Raw genomic sequence first — 25,241 nt, 5'->3', positions numbered from 1 at the left:
TTAGGTTGGGGGGTTATATATTAGCATGGATAGAGGATTGGATGAAGGACATAGAGTTTGTACTCTGCATTCATGTGAACATAAGATAAATAGGAACAGCAGCAGGCTCCACAGCCCCTTGAAACTGCTCTGCTTTTCAGTGTGATCATGGTTGACCTTCAATCTCAGCTCCACTTTCCCACCCTATCCCCATGTTCCTTGACTGCCTTAGAGTCCAAAATCTTTGATCTAAGCCTTGAACATACTCAATGAATGTACATCCACAACACTCTGCAGTAGAGAATTACAAAGATTCATAATCCTTTGAGTTAAGAAATTTCTCATCATCTCAGTACTAAGACAGTCCTGAGACACACCCGTTAGTTCCAGAATCTCTAGGCACTCAGTAGGATTGAGGGAGTGGAGTTCGGGGAGTGGGAGGGCGATTGGGGGTGCGGCTAGGGAAGCAGTCGGGGAGGGGGAGTGGGCTTGGGGATAGGAGCAGTGCTGGCCTGGGGAATGAGGACAGGGTTGGGAGAGGGAGGGTAAGGGAAGGGGAGTGGGATTCAGGGACCAGGTGGTTGGGGGAGTGCAGGGTGGGGCTGGAGAGGGGGGAGTGGTTGTGTGGGGGAAAGTACAGGCTTGAGAGAGCAGGGGCTGGGCGGGGTTGGGTAGTAGGGGCGTGGCTGGGGAAAGACAGCGCTGGCGGAAGTATAACTCTTGTCTATGGGAAGCTGAAGCGTCGGATGAAGGTCTGCCGCGTGTGTGAGGAGCAGCCACCGAAATACCGGTGTCCGCGCTGCAGTCTGCGCTAGTGAGTACGGCCCGGCCTCGCAGCCAGATCGGCCCTGAAGCCGGGCAATAGCGGTAAATGTCGGTGTTGGTTACAACTCGAATCCGAGGCCGCACGGCTCCGGCTAAAGGCCACGGATCCCAGGCTGCTTCGAACCAGCAGCTCATTTCTACTTGTTGGGCTGGTTGCTGGGCTAGGGTTCCACTCGCCCTCCTGCACTGGGATAGGGGCTATTCGGCCATGGGAGTAATACTCGGCCTCTGATCAAAGCCTTGCCCAGGCTTAGCTGTGATACCTTCGAAGTCGAATAGCGGAGTTGCTGAACAGATGATCCAGCTGAGATAGGGTCTCTCTGCACTTTACACCTCAGCTCTTCGGCTCACTTTCTGAACCCCGTGCTGGAATGAGTACCTGCACGTTACTAGGGAGATGGGTGCCTGTTTTGCGTATTCTGCGGTTGGAGTAAATACTGCATGTACTTCTATTTAACTATTGTGAAACTGCGAATAATTTGATATACAGCAGAGAAGGAGACCATTTGGCCTGATCGCGCCTGAGCTACCTCTGTGAAAGAGATATCCAATTAATCCCACTTCCCTGCTCTTTCCCCATAGCCCTGCAGCATTTCCCCATTTTAGTATTTATCATTCTCCTTCTGAAAGTTTCTATTGAATCTGTTCCCACCACTTTTTCAGGCATTGTATTCTGGATCATTATAACTGGGTGCACCTTTTTTTTTAAAAAAAATTGATACCTCTGGTTATTTTGCTAATGACCTTAAATTGGTAATGTTTGTGGTTACTGATCCTTCTACAATTACAAATGTTTTGTCCTAATTTCCCTGCATGTCTGTATATGACCTCCTGAGGTCAGTTACTATCCTTCTCACTAATGACTACATTTGAGTTTTGTATGATCTGCAGAATTTGACTTTATGCCCTGTATACCCAAGTGCAAGTAATCAATATATAGCATTAGAGTGCAGGGGTCCCAATACTGACTGCTGGGGCCACCACTAGTTACTTCTCTCTGGTCTGAGAAACAGCTAGTCACCACAACAGTTATGCTTTCTGTCCCTTGGCCAGTTTTTTAAATCAATGCTGCCACTATCCCTTTAATCCTTTGGTCTTGAATTTTGCTAACTAGTCATGTAGTATCCATTGCTCCTGTTAAATTGGGTGGCTGTGCAGTCAAAAAGTTACCATGCAGGCCTTGTGCCTGGTCTCAAAAAAAATTGAAGGAACGGTTCACTGAAAATGCACCCAGCAGCTAAATTTTAAAGTGAACATTGTGGATACTGTTAGCAACATTTTAAGTTATTTGTTGACTTAATTATAATTCTGGTTTTGTATTTATTTTCAGTTGCTCTGTAGGATGTTACAAGAAACACAAAGGTATGGATTATTCTTTGTGGTTCATTAAAGTTGTTGAATAACAATTTTAGTTGTTTTACTGTGTGGCTGAAGTTAGATGATTGGTTGTGAAATATCCAGCTTTCCAAAGAAAAGCTGTGCTGGAAGAGCAGGTTGTAATCCTCTAAATTAATTTTCTTCTGATGGAGGGATGATAGGCAATAACTATTGGATTGGAGGTCTACAGGTCTTGCTTGGAATTTCAGAAATGTAAATGCCAGGATGATTGTTAGCCATAACCTGCATTGTTAAAACAAGGTAGTGAATGGAAAGCTTTTCACCTTTCGTTCTTTACTCTTTTGACATTCTTTGTCTCACTTTGTTCTGATCTTAAGCAGAGGTGTCATATCTCCTTTATTTGTGAGGTAAAGCATGCAGTTTACATAAGCAATGGATTACAAGATCAAATTAAAATTTGCCTTTGCAAATACTACACTATCTCCCACCTGTGCAATTGTAACTGAAGTCTTGAAAAGATTCTGCCATCTAAATTACAGCTGTAATTCCTATGTAGTATGAAATCTTGCAGTTTCTGACAAGTCTGTGTTCCTAACTGACATTTTTTCTTAAACTTTTAACGGTTGGACAATGAATCCTTTTGTATGTACTTTCTGTAAAATGACTAACGTTGCCTTGTTTTACTAGATGATTGTAAACCACAGGAGTCTGGTTCAGTGTCAACAATTTCAGAATGTTCTCCAGCTTTTAAGGAAATAATACAGCAAGATGGCAATGGTAAGATATAATTTTTGCCATGGTGACTAAAAGAGAAATATCTACAATGCCATAATTGTGAGTTCAGATACTACAGTAAGCTTTCAAAAACTGTTTTGGATCCAATTTTAAAACCTAATTTTAACAAAATATTTTGTGGGCATGGACATGGGAAATTCAGATGAAGGCAAAATACTGCAGGTGCTGGAAATCTGAAACAAAAATAAAAAATGCTCGAAAAACTCAACTTCCGGACTTTACATTGAATTCAACAACTTCAAACCATGAACATTCTCTCCAGCCCCACCCCTTTTTGATCTTTTTTTGTATATTCATTTTTATTTTTTCGATTTATTTTCATTATTATAAATTTAATTCCATTTTTATTCATTATTTTATCCCCAGAGTTTAGTCTATTTTTGATTGTTTTTTCCACCACCGTCTCTTCCCCCCCCCCCCAAAATGTCATCTGTCACTTCCCGGAGTGCTTACCCTGGTCTGGCCATTATCACATTCTGCTTTCCACTTTTAATGTCACCATTAGCACCTCCTTTAGCCAGTACCACCACTATTAACAACCCTTTGACCTTTTGTTAATGGCATCTTTTGCAATCTCTCCTTTGCCTCCACCTATCGCTGGCCTTCTAACCAGCTTCACTTGTCCCCCCCCCCCCCCCCCCAAACAATTTCACCACATTTCTACATCCCTTTAGCCCTGAAGAAGTCATACGGACTTGAAACGTTAATTCTGTCTTTCACTCCACAGATGCTGTCAGACCTGCTGAGTTTTTCCAGCATTTTTTAAGTTCAGATGAATGAGTTTTACTGTAGTTGCAGCAAGCTAATGCAAATAAATGCTGCTAACATAAAACATTACTTTTATAATCGGCTAATGTAAATATAACCTCCTCAACTTGTATTATGCTGATGACATCTGAGTTGCACTCTTTTGCTTGAGCCTTGAACTTGCTCAATGCCCTTCTGCTAAGTTCCTAATTAGGAATAGGGGCTGGGTGGAAATGCAAACACAGGAGAGCACCACTGGGTGGTCAGGACAGGGAGTGATAAAAATTAACTTGGGAAGCATCTGAAGGAGAAAGAATGGATTAAAGTTTCAATTTATCCACACTATACATGCATCCAATTCTCATTTTAAAATGCTGATGGTGTAATGGTCTGCAGCATTTTCCCAGATTTTAGTTTGATTTTGAGCATCTGGAGTTGTAAATATATATTTCTACAGAGACAATAATTAGGCTCCCTATAAAAGACCGATAAAGAATGTTTTACTGTGGGGTTCTTTAGTTTGTGCAGGAATTAGCCTCTAATCCTGTGAATAAGTTGTGGTGAAAACTTTTTTAAATGTTCACAGGTCACTACTCCTCCACAGATGATATCTTGGATGATGATGATGAAGAATCTGATCGGGTACCACTAGAGAAACTGAGACTGTTGGGTATGCAGAACAAAAAATTGATGGCAAAAAATAAAACTGGCTTTCTAGTATTTGTTGTTGAGAACAAGTAACTAGAACCAATTGATTTAATAGTTGGTGTTTAAGCACCTGATTTCTACGTAGGTGGTTTAGTTCTTGGACATTGCAGCTAAAACCTATTTCAGGTGACTAATGCTGCATGGTGATGTCTTCTCTCAGACCTAAAGGGGAAACATTAATTTACACTTCTGCTGGCTCACGTGTGATAGTATTTGTAGTGGTCACTGAGGACTCCAACCCACACCTGTGCCCAAGTTGTAGAGGGGATCAATTCCCTCTTCTAAACTACCCGTATGCTTAGGAGAATTTTGTAAGTTTTAAAGCTTCAGTTCATGCTGGATCTCTGGGATTCATCTTTGAAGTATCATACGAATGTGGGTACGTATATACAAACACACAAATAATGAGTAGGCCAGGGAATCAGTCAACTGAACCTTCCCTGAACTGCTAATGTAATTACATCCTTTCTTAAGTGAGACTATCGTACTCCAGATGTGCTCTCACCACAGCCCTGTACAACTGTAGCAAAAATTCCTTACTTTTATATTCCATTCCCCTTGCAATAAACAACATTCCGTCTGCCTTCCTAATCACTTGCTCTACCCACATACTAACATTTTGTGATTTGTGTACCAGGGCACCCACATCCCTCTGTATGGCAGAGTTCTGCAATCTCTCCATTTAAATAACATGCTGCTTTTCTATTCTTCCTGCCAAAGAGGATGAATTCAAATTTTCCCACATTATACTCTATCTGTCAATTTTTTGCCCACTCATTTAACCTATCTATATCCCTTTGCAGACTCATGTCCTTTTCACAATTTACTCTCCTACTTATTTTTGTGTCATCTGCAACTTTAGCAACCAAATATTTAGTCCCTTCATCCAAGTCATAAATGGTTGAAGCCCCAGCACTGATCCCTGTGGCACTCAACTGGTTACAGCTTGCCAACCCAAAAATGACCTATTTATCCATGCTTCCTGCTAGCTAACCAATCCAATATGTTACCCTGAGCTGTTATTTTGCAACTAACCTTTGATGTGGCACCTCATCAAATGCCTTTTGGAAACCCAAATACACAACATCTACACGTTCCCCTTTATCCACCTTGCTTGTTACTTCCTCAAAGAACTCTAATAAATTAGTAAAACACTATTTCCCTTTCACAAAACTATGTTGACTCTGCCTGATTGCATTAAGATTAAGTGCCCTGCTATAAACTCCTTAATAGTTTCTAGTGTTTTCCTTTTGACAGCTGTTAGGTTAACTAGCCTGTAGTTTCATGCTTTCTGTCTCCCTCTCTTGATTTAAGGAGTTACATTCACTATTATCCAATCTTTCCTGAATCTCAGAAAATTATAACCAATGCAAATGCTATCTCAGCAGCACTTCTTTTAAGACCCTAGTAAGCGGTTCATCAGGTCCTAGAAACATATCAGCCTTTGTACTAATAGTTTTCTCAGTACCCTTTCCCTGGTGATTACAATTGTGTTCAGTCCCTATTTCCCTTTCATGTCTTGATTTGCAAGGATGTTTCTGGGATATTATTTGTATTCTCTACAGGGAAGACAGATACAAAATATCTGCTGAACGCTTCTGCCATTTCCTTATCTCCCATTATTAATTCCCCAGACACACTCTAGAAGACTAATCCTAACTTTAACCTCTTTTCCTTTTTAAATACTTCAGAAAGTCCTTACTATGGTTTTTATATTTCTAACTAGCATTCCTCTCATTTCTCCCTCATCTTTTAGTCATTCTTTGCTGATTTTTGTCCAATCTTATGACCTACCACTAATTTTCAGAGTTGTATGCTTTTTCTTTAAATTTGATACTATTTTTAATTTCTGTAGTTAGCCACAAATGGTACATCCTTCTCCTAGAGTCTTTATCACTGGGACAAATCCTTGTTGAGTGTTATGAAATATCTCCTTAAATGTCTGCCTTTGCATGTCTACTGTCATACCCTTTAACCTAATTTCCCAGTTCAGTTCAGCCAGCTCTGTCTTCATACCCTTTACTTAAGTTTAATACACTAGTCTTAGACCCACACTTCTCATCTTCAAACTGAATGTGAAATTTAATAGTTACGATCACTGCTACCTAGAGGCTCCTTTGCTGTGAGGACATTAATTAATCCTGCCTCATTTCATATCTCTGGTTGGCTCTAAAATGTGCTGCTTGAAGAAATTAACCTGAAAACAGTCTATGAACTCATCCAGGCTACCTTTGCCAATCTGATTTGTCCAATCTATATGCAGATTAAAATAACCCATGATTATTGCAGTATCTTTCTTTCAAGCTCCTATTATTTCTCCCTGTATACTCCATCCTACAGTGTGGTTACTATTGTGGGACTTATAAACTACTCCCACGAGTGCCTTCTTACCTTTGCTATTTCTTATCTCTACTCAAACTGATAGTTAAAATTGTCATCTGTCAGTATTGTGCTCATGCCATCCTTAATTAAGAGCACCCCACCACCTTTTCCAAGCTTCCTGTCCTTCTGAAATGTCAAGTACGCTTGAATATTCAGATCCTAGCCTTGGTCACCTTGCAACCATGTAATGGCTATTGGGTTATACATATTTATTTCTTCTTGAGCTAACAATTCATTTGTTTCAGTTACGAATGCTACACTCATTCAGATGCAGAGCCTTTAGTTACTATTTTTGCAAACTCTGGCCTGAGCTGCCAATGCACTTTTAAGTTTGTAGGCTTTTTCCCTTCCTGCCACACTCTGGTTATCATTATCCATGTCGTGACCCTGTACTATTGCCATGTCCTTTCCCTTTAATTTACCACATCTACCCTTACTTGATCTCCCTTTCCAATTTATTTTTAAAGTCCTCTCAACTGTCCGAGTTATACTACTTGCCACACCATCAGACCCAGCGTAGTTCAGGTGAAGACTGTCTCATTGGTACAACTCCCACTTTCCCAGTACTGGTACCGGTGCCCCATGAATCAAAACCCATTTCTCCCACATCAGTCTTTGACCACGCACTTAACTGCCTAATCTTATTTATCCTGCGCCAATTTGCTCATGGCTTAGGCAGTAATCCAGAGATTATTACCTTTCTGGTTCTGCTTTTTAATTTAGCCCCTACTAATGGTGGTATTACTATAAATATTGCCCTTGCTTTTCTCCTCATGAACCAGGGCAAGTGCTTCTGAAATACCCTCACAGATGCTGACTGCCAACCACATTCCCTAGAATTTGGGAGTAAGCCTGAGGTAGATGGGTGGGTGGCAGAGTGGGCTTCTGGCACTAAAGCCTCAGTTTTAAATTTGATGTGTTGTTACATTCGTATTCATTCTATTTGTCATTCCAACAGCAAAATCAGAGGAGTTGAAGAGTTTACTTTGTAACCCTCACCTTAAACAGTTGCTATTAACAGTGGACGAGGCAGAGGATAAAGAAAGCATCATGAAGACAGCCATGCAAGAACCAATTTTCGTGGAATTTGCAGATCAGTGTTTACAAATAGTTGAACCCCCAGAGAAAGAGAATTAAATTTTTGCCTCCTAGTATAAACTTTTTAATCATTGAGCAAATATTTTTGTAATTACTTTGTAAAATGTATAACTACTCTAGTGTTAATTGTTTCTACTTGATTTAAAAAAAAAAACAGCTTGGGTATTCAGCAACTTACTGAATGTGATGTGAAAGACTGAAATATTGTTCTCCAAAGTTTGATTTTAAACTGTTGTAATAAAATTTTTATTCTTCAGCAATGTTATTTTAAGAAAAATATAGTCTAATACCGGTGACTAACCAATGGCTTGAAACAAATTAATTGGTCATGGTATATAAAAGCAAGGCAAATAAAACACACAATCCAATTTTCTCTCTTGTACTCCTGTGCTTAAAGAGTGAAGCAACAGATCTTTATTTTTATTTCCTTTTAACTTTTCTTTCCAATTATATTTTATTTGTTGGTAGATGCAGGCCACTTGAATAACCTATGTCTGATTTAATCTTCTGTATTCTAGCTCAGTTTATCATTCTCTCATTTGGTATCATGGTTCAGTACAATCACTTATAATTGGAAAAGAACTCTGAAATGCCATATATATATAGTCACTAGTCCCAAAAAAATCAACTTACCCTAACTATTACCTGTCCCCTTAAATATTGCATCTTAATTTTTTGTAATAAGATCAGAAAATGTTGGAAAAACTCAGCAGGTCTGGCAGCATCTGTGGAGAGAGAACCAGTATGACTTCTTCAGAGCTGATTTTTGTAACTTTATCAAATGCTGCCATGACTTAAAGGGAATAATTGTTTTAATACTTTTAAGGAAATCAGTGTATAAGCTCATTAGTCAAACACAACCTGGCCTTCACAAATTCCATGTGGGTTGTAACAGATTAGTTCATGCCTTTAAATGTTTACTACATTCATAAATTATGAAATACTATGAGATTTTCTTAAGTATGAGATTTTGGAGTGATGTTACTAGTGGTTGCTTGTTTAGAAGTGTGTGTGTTTCTACCATTTAAATAGCGAGCTAAGTGTTAGTGTACATGTGGAACCAGTCATATCTGAATAATATAACTAATGGATAGTGTGTCAAAGAGAAGTCAAAGCATATTAAACCACTACTCAAAAAAAAATGCCTCTGAGCTCTAGGCTAACTTCAATTACCAGCAAAAGACAAAAACTAACGCCAGTATTTTTTCATTCATGGGATGTCAGTGTCCCTGGCAAGGCCAGCATTTATTACTTGGTATTGGTGGCTGCCACCTTGAGCTGCTACAATCCATTATAGTGTACATATACTGGTGTTAGGAAGGGAATTCCAGGATTTTAATGCTGTAACTGAAGGGACAGCAATACATTTCTAATTTAGGATGGTGGGTGACATGGAGAATTTGCAGGATGTGTTTCCATGTGCCTGCTGGCCTTGAGTGGTAGAGATCATGGGTTTGGGAGGTACAGTCAAAGGAGTCTTGGTAAGAGGCTGCTGTGTATCTTGTAGATGGTACACTGCAACCTTTGTGCACTAGTGGTGGAAGGAATACCAATCAAGTGGACTGCTTTGTCCTGGGTGGTGTTGAGCTTCTTGAGTATTGTTGAAGTAACACGCATCCAGATAAGGAGGGAATATTCTATCATACTTATGAATTATTCTTTGTAGATGGTGGACAGGCTTTGGGAAGTCAAGTGAGTTATGCAGCAGAGAATTCCCAGCCTCTGATCTGGCCTTGTAACCACATTCTTTATGTGGCTTGTCCAGTTAGGCTTCAGGTTAACAGTAACCATAAAATATTGATAGTGGGGGAATTCAGCAATGATAGTGGCATTGAATATTAGGAGGGGGAATGGTTAGATTCTCTCTTGTGAATGGTCCTGGCCTAGCCCTTGTGTGACTAGAATATAACTTGCCACTTAATCATCCTAGTGTTGTACAGGTCTTGCTGCATGTGGGTACAGACTGCTTCATTTACTGGGAAGTTGCAAATGGAACTGTATGCAACATGATCATCCCCATTTTGGCAAGGTCATTAATGAAGCAGCTGAAGATGGTGAAGTCTCAGAAGTTGTCCTGAGGAAATCCTACAGCAATTTTTTGAAAAGCGAAGTTTAATTTTCTCAGGCTGATTGATCAGCAAAATTCCTGGCTTTTAAAGTTGTATGGAATTGGAGTGATAGAAATCAATTTAAGGATTGATTAAAATGTTTACAAGCAACACAAATGTGAAAAAGTAAGATAATCAGTCCACAAGAAAATACAAGCTGAAGAGATGAGCAAAACAGCTTAGAGACTTCCCATCCCCTATTTAAAGAATCAATGCCAAAATGTTTAGGGGTATATGTTTAATACAACATAAATCAGTTTCTCATTTGTACATAGAGTTTGCTTTCACTGAATATATAACAGTATATAAATACTTAATTCATTTATCACTCAGGTGATTTTGAAAGAAACAAATTTAATCAACAATCCCATGTTTTTTGTTTAATAACAGCCCTTGATTTGAAGTAATTAGAATAGAGAAATGAAGGAATTCCTGCCTGAGATTGCACTGCACAAGAAATAAAAATACAATGCATGCCAGCACCCAAAAATGTATATCTTAGGGGTGTTCAATGTCACTGCAGCACCATTGTCACTGACTGATAAGAATATAATAGTTATTACCATTACCCTGGAGGATTACCTACCATCAGTAATAGGTTTCAACATGGATTTTTTTTTCAATGAAAAATACCAATTTGGCAAATAATATTTTTAAAACTAAACATTTTTACTTACATTAATCCATAAGGTTAATACTTAGTGCAACTTTATCGTCCAGTTAAAACTTTTGCAGCCCTCATCATACTATCAAGACTGCTCATAATACACATATATTTTAAGTTATTTCCATGAATAACAGTTGAATATAGTGTTATGAATAGAGATGACAAATCAGTTAGTCCTTGGATGTAGTTTCAACAAAGGAATGTACACGTAGCAACTCAGTGATACAGAGCATAGCAGCAAATTGGAGGATGTGGAACCCAATATTCAACTGTGACTGGAGGAAGTGACCGGGCTGATCCCAAATACTTATTCAACTCTCAGTGAAAAGTTGCAGGCCTGATCACACACCATCAGAAAATGACAACAGTGGCAGAAAGCAGAAGAAAAATAAGCACTTTTCTAAAAGTATGGTTACTTTGCGAGAGAACCTGGGTCCTCAGAGCGCTCAACCCCCATCAAGTTTATAACCATGTTTTTCTTGCTACTTCAATCCATTTGTCTTAGTGAGTTGAGCATCATTAGCTTCCAATCAAACAATTTTTTCTCCCTTGATATGGACCTTCAGTCAGTGGACATATACCCTGCTTAAACAAGGACTGCCGGCTGGCTGACTGCAGAGCAGCATTGATCACAAAATGTGGCAAACCAAACAGCCTATATTTTTGTCCAGAAATTCTAATAGCTGTCTAAAAAGCAATCGAGAAATAATTTGTTTAACAAGAGTTATACAGCCTATATTTTTGTCCAAAAAATCTTATAGCTATCTAGAAGACAGCAATCTAGAAATAATTTAGTGTGCTACAATGTTAGTGTCCAGTATGTCTAGGGATTTATCAAGACAAGATAGCTAGGTCTTTCCACAATACCCAAGAGTATCAATGCCATGCAAGAGAGAAATTTGAAACTTTTCAGTGTATTTTTTTTTTACAGTCAGTACTCTACATTAAGAAGTCCATAAAATTATTTCTCTTGGTCTGGTCCCAAAGAATGTCATAGCTCCTAATCATGTTTTGCAACTATGAAGAAAAACACAGTAGCGTTATTTAATTTAATTAGGAAAGGCTGCAGAAAACCAAATAACAAAACAAAACTCTTAAAGTTTCCTGAGTTAGGAGTCAGGTTGAAAATGTGTCTTACATTCAGAAAAATAAGAAAATATTTTAAGTTTCTCCAATTTCAGGAGCCTGAATAAAAAAAACTGCAAAAAGAAATTCTTAACTGTAGTGTTCCTATGAGTACACATTAATTGTAGGATTTTGTTCAAATCAACTAACCTGAGGTAAGGCACTTATTTGTGCAACATGGATTTCAACATGTATACCAACATATATATTGAAAGAGTAATGAACTATGATATTCTGGATTGAATTTTTCATCAGAAAGGTAGTATAAGCACAGACTTGATAGAAAGTGTAGTGTGCAGTAACAGGCAGTACATGGGTAAGACTTCCACCTCATGTTTAGATTCTCTAGACAATCGCAGTATTGCACTGTTCTGGTTTTGTTTTCTCTAAAATTACATTTTGTTGAACAATAAAGTTCAATCAGATTTTTTAGACACACTCCCAGAGACAAACGCCCAGTGACACACACACCCAGAGACATGCACCGAGAGACACGCAGACCCCAACACACATCTAGACACGCACCCAGATGCATGCCCAGAGACAAATACCCAGTGACACACACCCCGAGACACATTTAGACACACGCCCAGATGCACACCCATACACACACCCCCAGAGACACACACCCCTAGAGACATGCCCAGACGCACACCCATAGATAAACACCCAGCGATACACACCAAGACACACACAAACCCAGAGACACATCCAGACACACACCCAGTGAGACACACCCACACACACAGAGACAGACCTAGAGACACACACCCACACTCCCTGTAAGAGACACGCACCCAGTGACACATGTGCATATTGAATTTTGCTCAATAGGTGTGAAGTCAAAACTGATTTTTGTTTTTGGTGGTAGATTTATGTTCTTGCATTACAAATTAATTTTATCCGAACCTCATTACAATCCATCAGTAATGTAGATCAGGGACTAATCTGATCAACGTTTCTGACTATGGCTTCTACCAGCATCAGAAATGTTCTTGCAAGGGAATGTAGTAACAAGTTTCCCTATATAGTTTTACAGGGGCATGGTTAATTTTACATCTTTTCCAATAAAATCTGGTTCAGACCAATGATTGTGCATTTTTGGTGTTCTGGATAAATATCAGCAAAAAGCAATGGAGATCGTCTGCAGTGGAACTTTACTTGTACCTGGAAAATAAAGTAAATGTAAAATTAAATTACATTAAACAAAATCATCATGTGCATAGAGTATAACTATCACCATTTAGCATATTACTCTCAAATAAGGCATTTACTTTTTAATGTAGATACAAATATCATTTAATTTATACATAAAAAATATTCCTTACCTCAGGTAAAGCTCTAATAGAAGCAATACCCTGGTCAGACTGATTACGTTCCACCTTATGGTTACTTCTCCATCTCACCTTCAAGGCAGCCAGTCGAGTAAAGGCCTTAAGTGTTCCAGATACAGATGGAATCATTCCAATAATGCAAAAAGATGACATGATTAGACCCAGAGGCCAGCAGAATAACTTTAGATCTTGGAACTGAGTACCTTGGGAAAGCTTGTTCGGTGAATCATGTAATGACAGAGATAAAGGAGAGCGAACAGGAGAACCTGGAACCAATTCCATTTCTTTAAAATCTGTTGCATCATCCAATTCTTCTGCTGCCAAGGCTTCCATTTTAATCTAAACATTTTAGCAATTAAAAAGAGATTAGTCAAATAGTTAAACTCACTTTGCTCATTTGGTAGCATTCTCAACTCTGAGTCAGAAAGGTTGCGCATTTGTCCCACTCCAGGTCTGGAATACACAATATATAATACATAGCTAACACCGCAGTGCAGTGTTGTATTGTCAGAGATGCTGTCTTTCCAAAGCGACATTAAAAAGTCTCTTCAAAGCACGCAAAAAGGTGCAATGACTTCATTAAAAGAGAAAGAAAAGAACAACATTGCATTTATATAACAATTAATGTTCCTAGCACTTCACAACACACTTTATATCTAAGGGTTTTGTTTTGTAGTAAACCCATTGTTATGTAGGCAAAAGGAACAGAAAGTTCTCATTGCATCCTAACCAACATTCCACACTCAACCACCACAACCAAAAAGTATACTGCTCATTAATTCTGTTTAACATGTATGGGATAAATCAATTTATCCTAGGGATAAATCAAATGCTCCTCTTCCCTGAACAGTGAGTACACGCCAAAATAATTCACTAAATGTGAAGATTCACGAGACAGCTCAAAGATATAATAAAATGTTATAAAAAATGAAAGTTAGTTTTATTTTTCTTTCTATTGTTCAAAAACGTGAAAGTAAAATATGGATTCAGAAACTTACATTGCAGCAATTCATGCTGAACGAATGCCAAGATTTTTATTTTATAGCTAATTACTTAAAGAAACTTTTAAACTCCCATATGTTGGAGTCCACACTGATACTCCAAAAAATGTGATTTGTTCATTTTACAAAAGGCTGATCCAATATCTGTACTGTAATGTCATAGTTCTGGATCAAGACATTTATGAAATGTATGTAAATTTTAAAATGTGATAAAATCTACCTCTTCAGAAATGCATTTTCAGTAACTTAAAGGTTAATTTTGAATTGTATTATATTATTTAGTTAAGCTAAGTACAGTAGTATTTTTAATTTCAAAATTGCAGCTCACTTTCCAGGTTTTCCACGCTTGTTGCAGCACCATGGCAGCATGATGGAGTTTTTTAATTGACTGTCTGGTCAACCACGATCTGATAGCTGCAGTGAAACAAATAAATGAACTGTAAACTTGCAAGAATGCACTGTAAAAACAGAAAATGAGTTGCTACAACCTATATGAATGTAAACCTTTTGTACTGATCTAGCTTCATTATTTATAAAAAAAGTTCCCCTACATTCAGTTGGAAGCTGAAATTAAGAGTCCCATTTGTGCATATGTCAGCATGTATGTGGCAGGTAGCAGACTTGCTTCTGTTGGACAAGGAACATTTGCAGAAAGATTAATAGCTGCTACTACTACCAATTTTCTAACAAATTAAATGAAAAACAATTGTTGCATTTGGGCAAGAGTTACCTAGAAAACTATTTTGGGAGTATATCAAGTCCCAGTGTGTTATAGGAATTGAAGACCTTACACATGATATATTTTTATAGACAGTCAGCTTGCTGATAAGTTGCATATCTTGATGCTTGTCTTTAAGTCTATGATGAGCAGAGCAGACTATCAAACATTTGAATTGAGTTAGGGATGGTAGGGCTGGGTTAGGTGGTGAGGATAGCTGAAGTTGAGTCTGAAGCTGGAAGCCAGGAATGGTGATGGGAAGTGGTGGGTGCAGGGGCAAAGAATAAAAATTAAACTTGAAGTTGGGATAAGGGAGGTGAGGGATACAAGCACATTAAAAGTCCACTACGGACAGCTGTATGCATGATTTTTTGGTCTGAAGACTGAGAACTGATCACTCCGCAGTTTAGGAACCAGGTTGTATTACTTAAATGTCTTTTTCTAGTTTGTCTTTTGATATAAGTGCTGGAGAGCAGTTGTGTAAGAGCAACACTTTATTCAATATGTATTAAAATTTACAAACAATAATATACTGCAGATACTGGAAATCTGAAATACAAACAGAAAATGCTGGAAATATTCAGCAGATATGGCAGCATCTGTGAGATTGAGTTCTGATGAAAAGTCATTAACCTGAAATGTTACCGTTTCTCTCTCCACAGATGCATGCTAGAATCGCAGTATTATACATTACAACTTGTTGTTTGAAACTACTTAAAACAAAATCACATGGAAGTAATTGTTGCAGGACTAACAGCCCTTTGTTATGACAGCAACCATGATGGAATTAATCTTTCAGACTTCAGATAGATAAATCTCCAAACCTCAGGGTATCAAAAGAAATAGTTAAGGAAACTGAAGATGTGGCCATCATAGTTTACCACAGCTCTACATTCAGGAATTGTGCACTTGAATTGGCCAACTGTAAATATGACTCCAGATGTAAGAAGGGGGGGAACCAGGTTATCGCGGACCTGCTAGCTTAACATGCTATGGGGAAGTTACTGCAATTTATCATCGGGATGAAGGAATAGAGTGTTGTATATCCAAGTTTATGTATAACATCAGTTTAGGAGGCATAGTAAATTGTGTAGATGGGATTAGGAAGTTACAAAGAGGTAAAGACAGATTAAGTGAGTGGGCAAAACTGTGGCACCTGGCATTCAATGAGAGAAAAGTCATCTACTTTGGATTTAAGAAAAACAAATCAGATTTTTTTGAAATGTTGAGATAGTAGGAACTGCAGAGGAGTAAAGGTATTTAAGTGTCCATATCAGTAAAAGTGGGTGTGCATATAATGTAGTTTAAAAAGCTAATGAAATGCTAGCCTTTATTTCAGGTGATCTTGAGACAAAGGGGTGAAGAAAGTTATGCTTCAGTTGTACAGAATATGCACCTCAATAGATGTACTATATTCAAATACAGGCAATGGAACTCAGCAAAGGTAAGGGTATATTGACCTTGGAAGGGCTACATGACAAATAGACTATAATGATACCAAGTTAAATGGATTAAAATATGATGACAGCTTGCATATAGTTGGCTTATATAATCCCTCAAGTTTAGAAGGCTGAGTGAGAATTTCTGTGTTTAAAATGTTAAAGTGAGTAGATACAGTAGATAGAGAGGAAATATTTCCTCCATGGGGAATATGGAATAAGAGGGCATAATCTTCAAATTAGAGCTAGGTCATTCAGGGGTCAAATTACTATTTTACACAAATGTAGTGGAAATCTCAAACTCACTCTCCAAAAGGCTGTGATTGCTGGATCAATTGAAATATTCAAATTCAAGACAGACCAATTTTTATTAGGTAGAGGGAAATCAAGGAATAGATTGGTGAGCTAACCGGAAACAGAGGGTAGCCATAACTAGGTATTTTTCTGGTTGGTGGGATGTAACAAGTGGTATGCCACAGGGATCAGTGCTGGAGCCTCAATTTTTTATAATTTATATAAATTAATTGGATGAAGGGACCGAAGGTATGTTGTAAAATTTGCTCATGATACAAAGATAGGTAGGAAAGTAAGTTGTGAAGAGGACACAAGGGGATATAGACAGGTTAAGTGAGTGGGCAAAGATCTGGTAACGGAGTATAATGTGAGAAAATGTGAAATTGTCCATTTTGACAAGAATAATAAAAAAAAAACATATTATCTAAATGATGAGAGATTGCAGAGCTGAGATGCAGAGGGATCTGGGTGTCCAAGTGCATGAATCACAAAAGGCTAATATGCAGATACAGCAAGTAATTAGGAAAGCCAATAGAACATTAGCGTTTATTGAGAGGGGAATTGAATATAAAAGTAGGGAGGTTATGTTTCCAGTTGTACAGGACACTGGTGAGACCACATCTGGAGTATTGTGTACAGTATTGGTCTCCTCATTTAAGAATATGTGAATGCATTAGAAGTCGTTCAGAGAAGGTCTACTAAACTAATAACAGGAATGGACAGATTGTCTTAACAGGAAAGGATGGACAGGCTAGGCTGAGTTGGAGTTTAGAAGAGTAAGAGACAACTTGATTGATACATAAGATCCTGAGGGATCTTGACAGAGTGGATATGGAGAGGATGTTTCCTCTTGTTGGAGAATCTAGAACTAGGAGTCAGGGTTTAAAAATAAGGCGTTTATTTAAGACAGAGGGTTGAAAGTCTTTGGAACACCTTTCCTCAAAAGGCAGTGGAAGCAGATCTTTGAATGTTTTTAAGGCAGAGGTAGATAGATTCTTGATAAATAAGGAGGTGAAAGATTATCGGGGATAGGCGAGAGGTTACAATCAGAAAATCCCGTGATCTTATTGAATGGCGGAGCAGGCTCGAAGGGCTGAGTGGCCTACTACTTCATATGCTTGTGTAATTATGGATCAAAGGCAGATAAATGGAGCTGAAGTACAGATCATCTTTGACCTAGTGAATCGTGGAACAGGCCCGAGGCGCTTAATGGCCTATAACTGTTCCTATGTTCTCTTGGATCTAGGTTACAAATTCAGCCCAATGTTATATGCATGGGGAGTATCAACTCAGCTACTACTAACACTAAAAAAAACTTGTGTGTTGTTTTCCTAATTTAATGCCAACTGGTAAATTCCAATAGTTAATAAGGAAATGAGAAAAATAGGTAATGTCACAATAATGCAAAGCTTCTAAGGCTGAGCTCAGGCAACTTGTTAGGCAGAGCAGAGGGAGATTTAACTGCACCTATTCATGATAAACAAGAGGTGGGAACACTTGAGGCAAGCACCAATTCCTGAAATGGATTGTGTTCCATTTCATCACTAAAATCACTTAGAAAATGAATTATAAAGTTGAAATACTTGCCTGCTTGAATGATAGTTGCTGCTCGCCTTAACCGTGCTAATTTTCTTTGACGATATCTTCGCCAGCTATATTGAATACAAAGTGCTTTCTTGGAAAGTATTTGACTCCTTGCACTTTCAAGCATTTCGAGCTAAAAGGGGTTTAATGTAAACATGTAATAATCATTTAAAAGATTTACATCCCCTCATAATCTGCTTTGCAACAACAACCACACATCAAATGTAGTAGACAAGCGAATGTCTATGGATGTAGTTTACGTGGACTTAAAGGCATTTGATAAGGTTCCAAATAAGAGACCATCAGCTAAAATTAAAGCTCATGATATTGAAGACAAATTATTGACATGGTTAAGAGATTAGTTAGGTGGTAGAAGACTTGGAGTTGGGATAACGGCGATGTACTCGAATTAGAAGGACATGAACTAGTGGTATTTCACAAAGATTTGTGCTGGGGTCTTAACTATGTCATCATTTTTATTAATGAGTTAAATAACACATCGGAGAGCCATTTTTTCCAAGTTTGCCAATGACACCAAGATTGGTGGCATAATAAGTAGTGTAGATGGGAGCATAAAATTACTGAGACATTGATACAATAAGTGAGGGGGCAAAACTGTGGCAGATGGACTTCAACATAGGTAAGTGTGAAAGGATAGATTCAAGTATTTTTTAAAATGGTGTAAAGCTAGCAATAATGGAGGTCCAAAGAGATTTAGGGGTCAGGTAGAAAAAAACAATCAAAAAGGCTAATAGAATATTAGTCTTTACATCACTAGAGGCCTAGATTATAAAGGGGGAAGTTTTGCTACAACTATGCAAAGCCCTTCTTAATATCAACATCACTGGATATAGTTTTGGCCATTACACCTTATAAATGTTACATTGGCTTTAAGATCAGTGCAGCACAGTTTGACCAGAATGTTACCAGGGTTCCAAGGTTAGATTGTAAGGAGAGATTGTATAAACTAGGCTTGCACTTCCTGGAATATAGAAGGCTAAGAGGTGATATGATTAAATTATTCTGGATTTTGAAAGAAATTGACAAGGTAGAGAGTGAGAAACTACTTCTGCTGGTGGGAGAGTCTTAGACAAGGGGAAATAATCCTAAAATTAGAGTAAGCCCATTCAGAAAAGAGGTTAGGAAATATTCTCAAACAAAGGGTGACATGGTTGTGGAACACACAACCATAAAAAGCAATAGATGCAAGCTCAGATGATAGATTTTTGCTAGCCAATATGAAGCAAGGGCAGGTGGATGGAGTTTGTGATCATGACTGCCCTGCATGCTTTGAATGGTAGCCAGGCTTGAGGCCTTGAATAGCCTGCTCCTGTTCTTAAATGAAAAATCAAATATACAACCAGAGAGAAAATTTTTCAAGATAATTTAGGCAGCTTACCATACTATGAGTCATGAACACTTTTGTTTTGCCACAATGTACCAATGAGTTACATGACCTGTTCTCAGTTGGCTTATAGGATGATATTGCACTTTGGCCAGCTAACACATTAGTGAGAATGTCCTGCACAGTGAACTGCAAAGCCTCAGTGCTGCCATCTGTTGATGAACCTGCAAAGGCAAACGATATCCATTTCCAAGGCAACAGCACCTTCATTACAGGCAGATGTGAGAAAGCATCAGAGATACCGCAGCAAAGTTGAGTCAATTAACAAGCTGAAGGCAGCAAACAGAAAATGTAGGAATTGGTGAACTCAAATTAACAAAAGCTGAAAGGAGAGAGGGAGAAAAAAAGAAAAGAAAAAGAAGAGAAAATTAAGAGAACAAATCTAATACGGCACCAATTATAAAAACACAACACTAAACTTAACAGTGTAGAAATAAGTTATTTTGCTCTAAATAAGGCTGCACTATCAATACAGTATTAAAACAGGAATCATTTAGCTGAATTACAGTTTATGTTGTAAATGTTGCTCCTAAAATTGCCAACAGAACAGGTATAACAAACCTTTCCTCTTTTTTGCAGGACAGCATCCATTAAAGCTAGCTGCAGTATTTAAATTCAGTTGCCAAAGTGTTCTCAGGAGTCCATAGCGTTCCAAAAAATGCTGGTATGGGACCCTACATCACAAAGTATTGTTAGACACCAGGAGTGAACAAAAACGTAGTTTACAAATCATGCAAGGCAGCTATATCTTCCCCATCAAATCAATCAGTATTCTCTCTAACTGGTCCGATTCGTAGATTCTTCAGCATGTGATTTCCACAATTAGATATTCATAGCCCATTAGGAACAAATAGGCCATAGATATTATATATTATGTTCTATTACGTTTTAGGCATACATCAAGAGCTATAATGAGCTCAAGTTCCCTTATTCCACTCAGGCAATTAATACATGACACACAAGGAGCCATAGGTTAACATACCTAATAGGGAATCCAGCTGCACTGATGTTGATTGTTTCAACTATACCACAAGCTTCTAACTGGCTGAGAATCTAAAGCAAACAAATCACTTCATGAAAAAAAGCTTTATGTAATCCCAAACATTTGATGTAAACTTCCTTCTGGTTGTACCATGGACAAAAGCATAGTGCACCTACAGTAAAATTGTATTCAGACAAAGCATCGATTTGAAATGTTGTGCAAATAAATGTTAAACTCAGAAATACAACTTTACTAAAGGAGAATACACAATGCCTGAAGTTTATGGCATTTCAAAAATACTAGTATCTCCATTTAACAATGTTAATATTTTGAAACTCTAAACTAAAATTATTTATTAAACTCTCAGCGCTAACAGAAATCATTGCCTAAAAGGGTAAAAACTATCAACTAGAATTTTTTTAAACCAAATCTCTATTTTACAGCCTCTGAAAGCCGATATGTCAATATACAGATAACCCATCATAAGTCAAACTAATTCAAGTTTTATCAGCTAAACTTGAATAGTCAAAACTAGTTTATTGCTCATAGCTTCATCAACAAGAGCAATTTTTCTTGTTTTATGACAGTACCTCCTCTGATCTGAAAAGGAAAGGTTTGCAGTCCATGTTAGGCTTGATGCATCTGATGTAGTGAGGTGTGGTGCTGTTCAATATACGCATTAGCCTTTCCAGTGAACCCTAAAGGAGAAGGAAGAAGTGGAAAAACGTTGGAGAACAGAACTACAAGAGACTTTTTGTATTGGTCAGTTATAGAAATACAATGTTAATACAAACAGACCTTAAATTTGGAGACCACAGTAGCTGCTTTGTTCTGAGCTTTATTATCATCGTGTGCCTTCCCTTCAACAGGAAAAAGCTCCTTCAGCAAGGCATCCTGAGATTTCTGTAGCAACTGAACCAGCTCTGGTGGGACAGGATCCTAGTGCAGCAAGAACATATTGATTTACAATATATAAAATGGTCCATTTGCTGCAAGGTGATCACAGCAATGTTAACAGCAAAGCTCTTTTAACAAAACCTGTAGTTTTATTAAAATGGCACTTAGTACAATGTTCAATTACTTAAAATGCTAATAATAGTGCAATGCTGTGATTACTTATTTTTATACACAGAACCATATCATTAACACACAATTTGTTGTTACAGACAAGGGTGGAGAGATAAACTGAATACCCCCTTTCCTTACTGTCCATAATTGGTGTGATTTTGGAAAGGAAGGTGCGTGCATCTCTTAGCCCCCTCAAGTATGTAGTCAATTTGAATAAGAGCAGCGAGTATGTAGTCAATACAAATAAGAGCAGCAAGCTTTTGTGGGTTTAAGAGGATATTTATTCATGCATTCACCCAGAAAGTCTACTACTACTACACACACACACGTTTAAAGAAAATAGTATACTTTTACAAGTTGTTAACCAAAAGAACAGTTCAGAGTTCACGTGTTGGGTTCATGGTAGAACAAGCTCTTCCAGTACAGCTACAACACTGGCATCTACCCAGCAATGTGGAAAACTGCCCAGGTATGTCCTGCACACAAAAAGCAGGGCATATGCAACCCAGCCAATTACCATCCCATCAGTCTACTCGCCATCATTAGTAAAGTGATGGAAGGGGTCATCAACAGTTTAGCTCTGCTAACTGATGCTCAGTTTGAGTTCCATCAGGGCAACTCAGCTCCTGACCTCATTACAGCCTGGGTTCAAACATGGACAAAAAAGCTGAACTGCAGAAGTGAGGTGAGAGTGACTGCCCTTGACATCACGACCACATTTGGCCAAGTGTGGCTCAAGGAGCCCTAGCTAAACTGGAGTCAATGGGAATCAGAGGGGAAACTCTCCGCTGGTTGGAGTCAAATCTAGCACAAAGGAAGATGATCGTTGTTGTTGGAGGTCAGTCATCACAGCTCCAGGGCATCACTGCAGGAGTTCCTCAGGTAGTGTCCTAGGCCCAACCATCTTTAGCTGCTTCATCGATGACCTTCCTTCCATCATTAGGTCAGAAGTGGGGATGTTCGCTGATGGTTGCACAATGTTCAGCACGATTCACAACTCTTCACATACTGAAGCAATCCATGTCCAAATGCAGCAAGACCTGTACAATATCCAGGCTTGGGTGACAAGTGACAAGTACCATTCGCGCCACACAAGTGCCAGGCAATGACCATCTCCAACAAGAGAGAATCTAGCCATCACCCCTTGACATTCAATGGCATTATCATTGCTGAATCCCCCACTATCAATATCCTGGGGGTTACCATTGACTAGAAACTGAACTGGACTAGCCATATAAAAACTCTGGCTACAACAGCAGGTCAGAGGCTAAGAACACTGTGGCACGTAACTCACCTCTTGGCTCTCCACAGCTTTTCTACAATATACAAGGCACAATTCAGGAGTGTGATGGAATACTCTACACTTGCCTGATGAGTGCAGCTCCAACAACACTCAAGGAGCTTGACACCATCCAGTACAAAGCAGCCTGCTTGATTGGCACCCCATCCACAAATATTCGCTCCCAATACCACTGACGCACAGTAGCAGCAGTGTGTACCATCTACAAGATGCACTGCAGAAACTCACCAAGACTCCTTAGACAGCACCTTTCAAATTCACAACTACGACAATCTAGAAGGACAAGGGCAGTAGACACATGGGAACACCACCACCTGCAAGTCTCCTCCTCACCACACACCAACCTGACTGGGAAATATATCATTGTTCCTTCACTGCTGCTGGGTTAAAATCCTGGAACTACCTTCCTAACAGTATTGTGGGTGTACCTACACACATGGACTGCAGCGGTTCAAGAAGGCAGCTCACCACCACCTTCTCAAGGACAAGTAGGGATGGGCAATGAATGCTGGCCTAGCCAGTGAAGCCCAAATCCCTTGAATGAATTAAAAAAAAAATCACTGTGGGGCCAATACAGGAAGGGGTCTTTTTTCACTCTTGAATTGTTAATAGCTGAAGTCAGATATCTGGATTGTTGCAGGATTACTTAGATCAGATGAATGTTCAGCAGGTCACAAAACTAGGCACTTGAGGTTTTCATATCACGAGGTTAAATTTCCTTAGGTTGGCTGGCTCTTTTAAGATTATGGCCTCGAGATCCTTAAAGGCAAAAACGACACAGCCTTTTGTTGCAGCTGCTGTCTCTTGATGTTTTCTGCAGACTGCCTGAAAGAAAGGGGACAGCCTAAAAATGTGGCTTCCTCACCATGTTGCTGCTTACAACTCCCTTCCGAATATGGCGTTGGCCTTACTTTGATTAACCAAATCCTGTGCCACTGTTCCCAGCCCCATGCATGCTTGAGACCATTACTTTCTATGTTTCTGAAAAGACCTATTCAAGCCAGGAATGCAGTCCTGGATGCTTTCAGGATATGGGTGTCGACATTCCTTAGTCTGAAATGGGTCTCAATGTCTTTATGAGACAGTGTGATTTCCACAGAGGTGTGCCGTCTAGGCATGTGCAATAAGGGGTGGGTATATGGGGGAGGAGGCCTCCAAACAGGGTGATTTTATTAGGAACGTTCTGAAAGCTTCAAGTGGTCTGTTGAAATTGCAAAGGTCACTTGACCCTTGGTGGCCATTTTAAACAAAAGATAGCTCCATAAACTTCAATACAAACAGAGTCCATATTTGAAGTTATGAATATGACATGCCATTACTGAGCATAACAAGGTAACCTCAGTCTGCAGAAAACACCAAGAGACAGCAGCTGCAACAAAAGGCTGTGTCGTTTTTGCCTTTAAGGATCTCGAGGCCATAATCTTAAAAAGGCACCTCATAAATATTTATAATGAATTCTTTATCAATGAGGGAGAAATAAGGAATTTCTTAAAATAACTAATAAAAGTACATGAGAATAAGTTATCAGCACGATTGCACCGAGTAACCTTTCAAATTATCAAAAATACTATAGTAACTTATTTTTTGGACACAGTATAGAAAGAACATTCTATAATGCCATCATCTACTGAACATAATAAATCATAATTATTTACCGAATATAAATAAAAACACATTATTCACTCCCTCCCTTCAAACTACACAATTACTGTGTACCAGGTAAAGTAAAGGATACTGATAGAGACTCCTCAATTTTCTCCCCGCAATGGAGAAAAACCTTTGCTCATCACTCCCCTGCAGTACTAATCAAGTTGAAAAACTCAGTGTAGCAAGGGAAATCATACCTGACTCCCATCACGCTACACAAATCCATGTGTGTTCACATATGCTTTAAAACTCAGCGTATTTCTGTTTTAGCTGATGGACAAAGCAAAAGCAAAAAAAAAACAGCCAAGACAAGATGGACACTACACATACATCAGGCATTACTTTAACTGAGAAGGCTGCAGGTTCAAGACCCAAGTAGGGACTTTGAGGACATAATCCAGGCTGACACTTCAGTGCAAGAATGAGGAAGTGCTGTGTTGTAAATACCTCATTAACCGAGTCTGCAGTGACCATCTCAGGAATATTCAATTTTCCTTACCTTGTTCTTTTCCATCATTCCTTCAATCTGGTAGTTAACCTTGCCGGCATAATGAGCCACTATGAAATTGGGAACCTTGCTAAACACATTCCAACTCAGACAGTGGTTACTGGCCAAGGCTGCCTGGAGGCGAGTTTTAAATTCGTTTGCATCTGGAAGTCGGTTGAGACGGCTCTCCTACAGGAGAAGAGATCATGA

The 25,241-nt window shown here is 38.8% G+C and overlaps 2 protein-coding genes across 3 annotated transcripts in view; one reads left to right on the top strand and one right to left on the bottom strand.

Moving 5' to 3' along the window:
• Positions 1 to 665: 665 nt before the first annotated feature.
• Positions 666 to 8,240, top strand: znhit3 (zinc finger, HIT-type containing 3). The gene is made up of 5 exons (XM_041197820.1): positions 666 to 793; positions 2,135 to 2,166; positions 2,830 to 2,919; positions 4,271 to 4,354; positions 7,733 to 8,240. The coding sequence occupies exons 1-5, from the start codon at positions 726 to 728 to the stop codon at positions 7,909 to 7,911; spliced, it is 453 nt and encodes a 150-aa protein (XP_041053754.1). The 5' UTR covers positions 666 to 725; the 3' UTR covers positions 7,912 to 8,240.
• Positions 8,241 to 10,203: 1,963 nt separating this feature from the next.
• The window catches only part of LOC121283108 (unconventional myosin-XIX), a 55,853-nt gene continuing 40,815 nt past the window's right edge, over positions 10,204 to 25,241 (bottom strand). The window contains exons 15-24 of one of the 2 annotated variants that reach the window (XM_041197220.1): positions 25,044 to 25,220; positions 21,328 to 21,468; positions 21,120 to 21,227; positions 20,530 to 20,600; positions 20,109 to 20,221; positions 19,542 to 19,711; positions 18,146 to 18,275; positions 14,436 to 14,521; positions 13,101 to 13,445; positions 10,204 to 12,939 (exon numbers count right to left, since the gene is read on the bottom strand). In XM_041197220.1, coding sequence (XP_041053154.1) covers positions 12,826 to 12,939; positions 13,101 to 13,445; positions 14,436 to 14,521; positions 18,146 to 18,275; positions 19,542 to 19,711; positions 20,109 to 20,221; positions 20,530 to 20,600; positions 21,120 to 21,227; positions 21,328 to 21,468; positions 25,044 to 25,220 — 1,455 coding nt within the window. In that variant the 3' untranslated portion in view covers positions 10,204 to 12,825. Of the gene's footprint in view, positions 12,940 to 13,100; positions 13,446 to 14,435; positions 14,522 to 18,145; positions 18,276 to 19,541; positions 19,712 to 19,745; positions 19,870 to 20,108; positions 20,222 to 20,529; positions 20,601 to 21,119; positions 21,228 to 21,327; positions 21,469 to 25,043; positions 25,221 to 25,241 lie in introns of those variants that run through there. The other variant, XM_041197222.1, reaches the window with a different exon arrangement.

The sequence above is a fragment of the Carcharodon carcharias genome, chromosome 10 (assembly GCF_017639515.1).
Source record: "Carcharodon carcharias isolate sCarCar2 chromosome 10, sCarCar2.pri, whole genome shotgun sequence".
Lineage (NCBI taxonomy): Eukaryota > Metazoa > Chordata > Chondrichthyes > Lamniformes > Lamnidae > Carcharodon > Carcharodon carcharias.
This window is presented reverse-complemented; position numbering and strand designations above follow the sequence as displayed.

Excerpts from the sequence above, each read along its gene's own strand:
- znhit3 (XM_041197820.1), top strand. The coding sequence starts at position 726 with ATGAAGGTCTGCCGCGTGTGTGAGGAGCAGCCACCGAAATACCGGTGT. Across the intron at positions 2,167-2,829 it reads ATGTTACAAGAAACACAAAG|ATGATTGTAAACCACAGGAG; the intron begins GTATGGATTATT and ends TTGTTTTACTAG. Across the intron at positions 2,920-4,270 it reads AATACAGCAAGATGGCAATG|GTCACTACTCCTCCACAGAT; the intron begins GTAAGATATAAT and ends AAATGTTCACAG.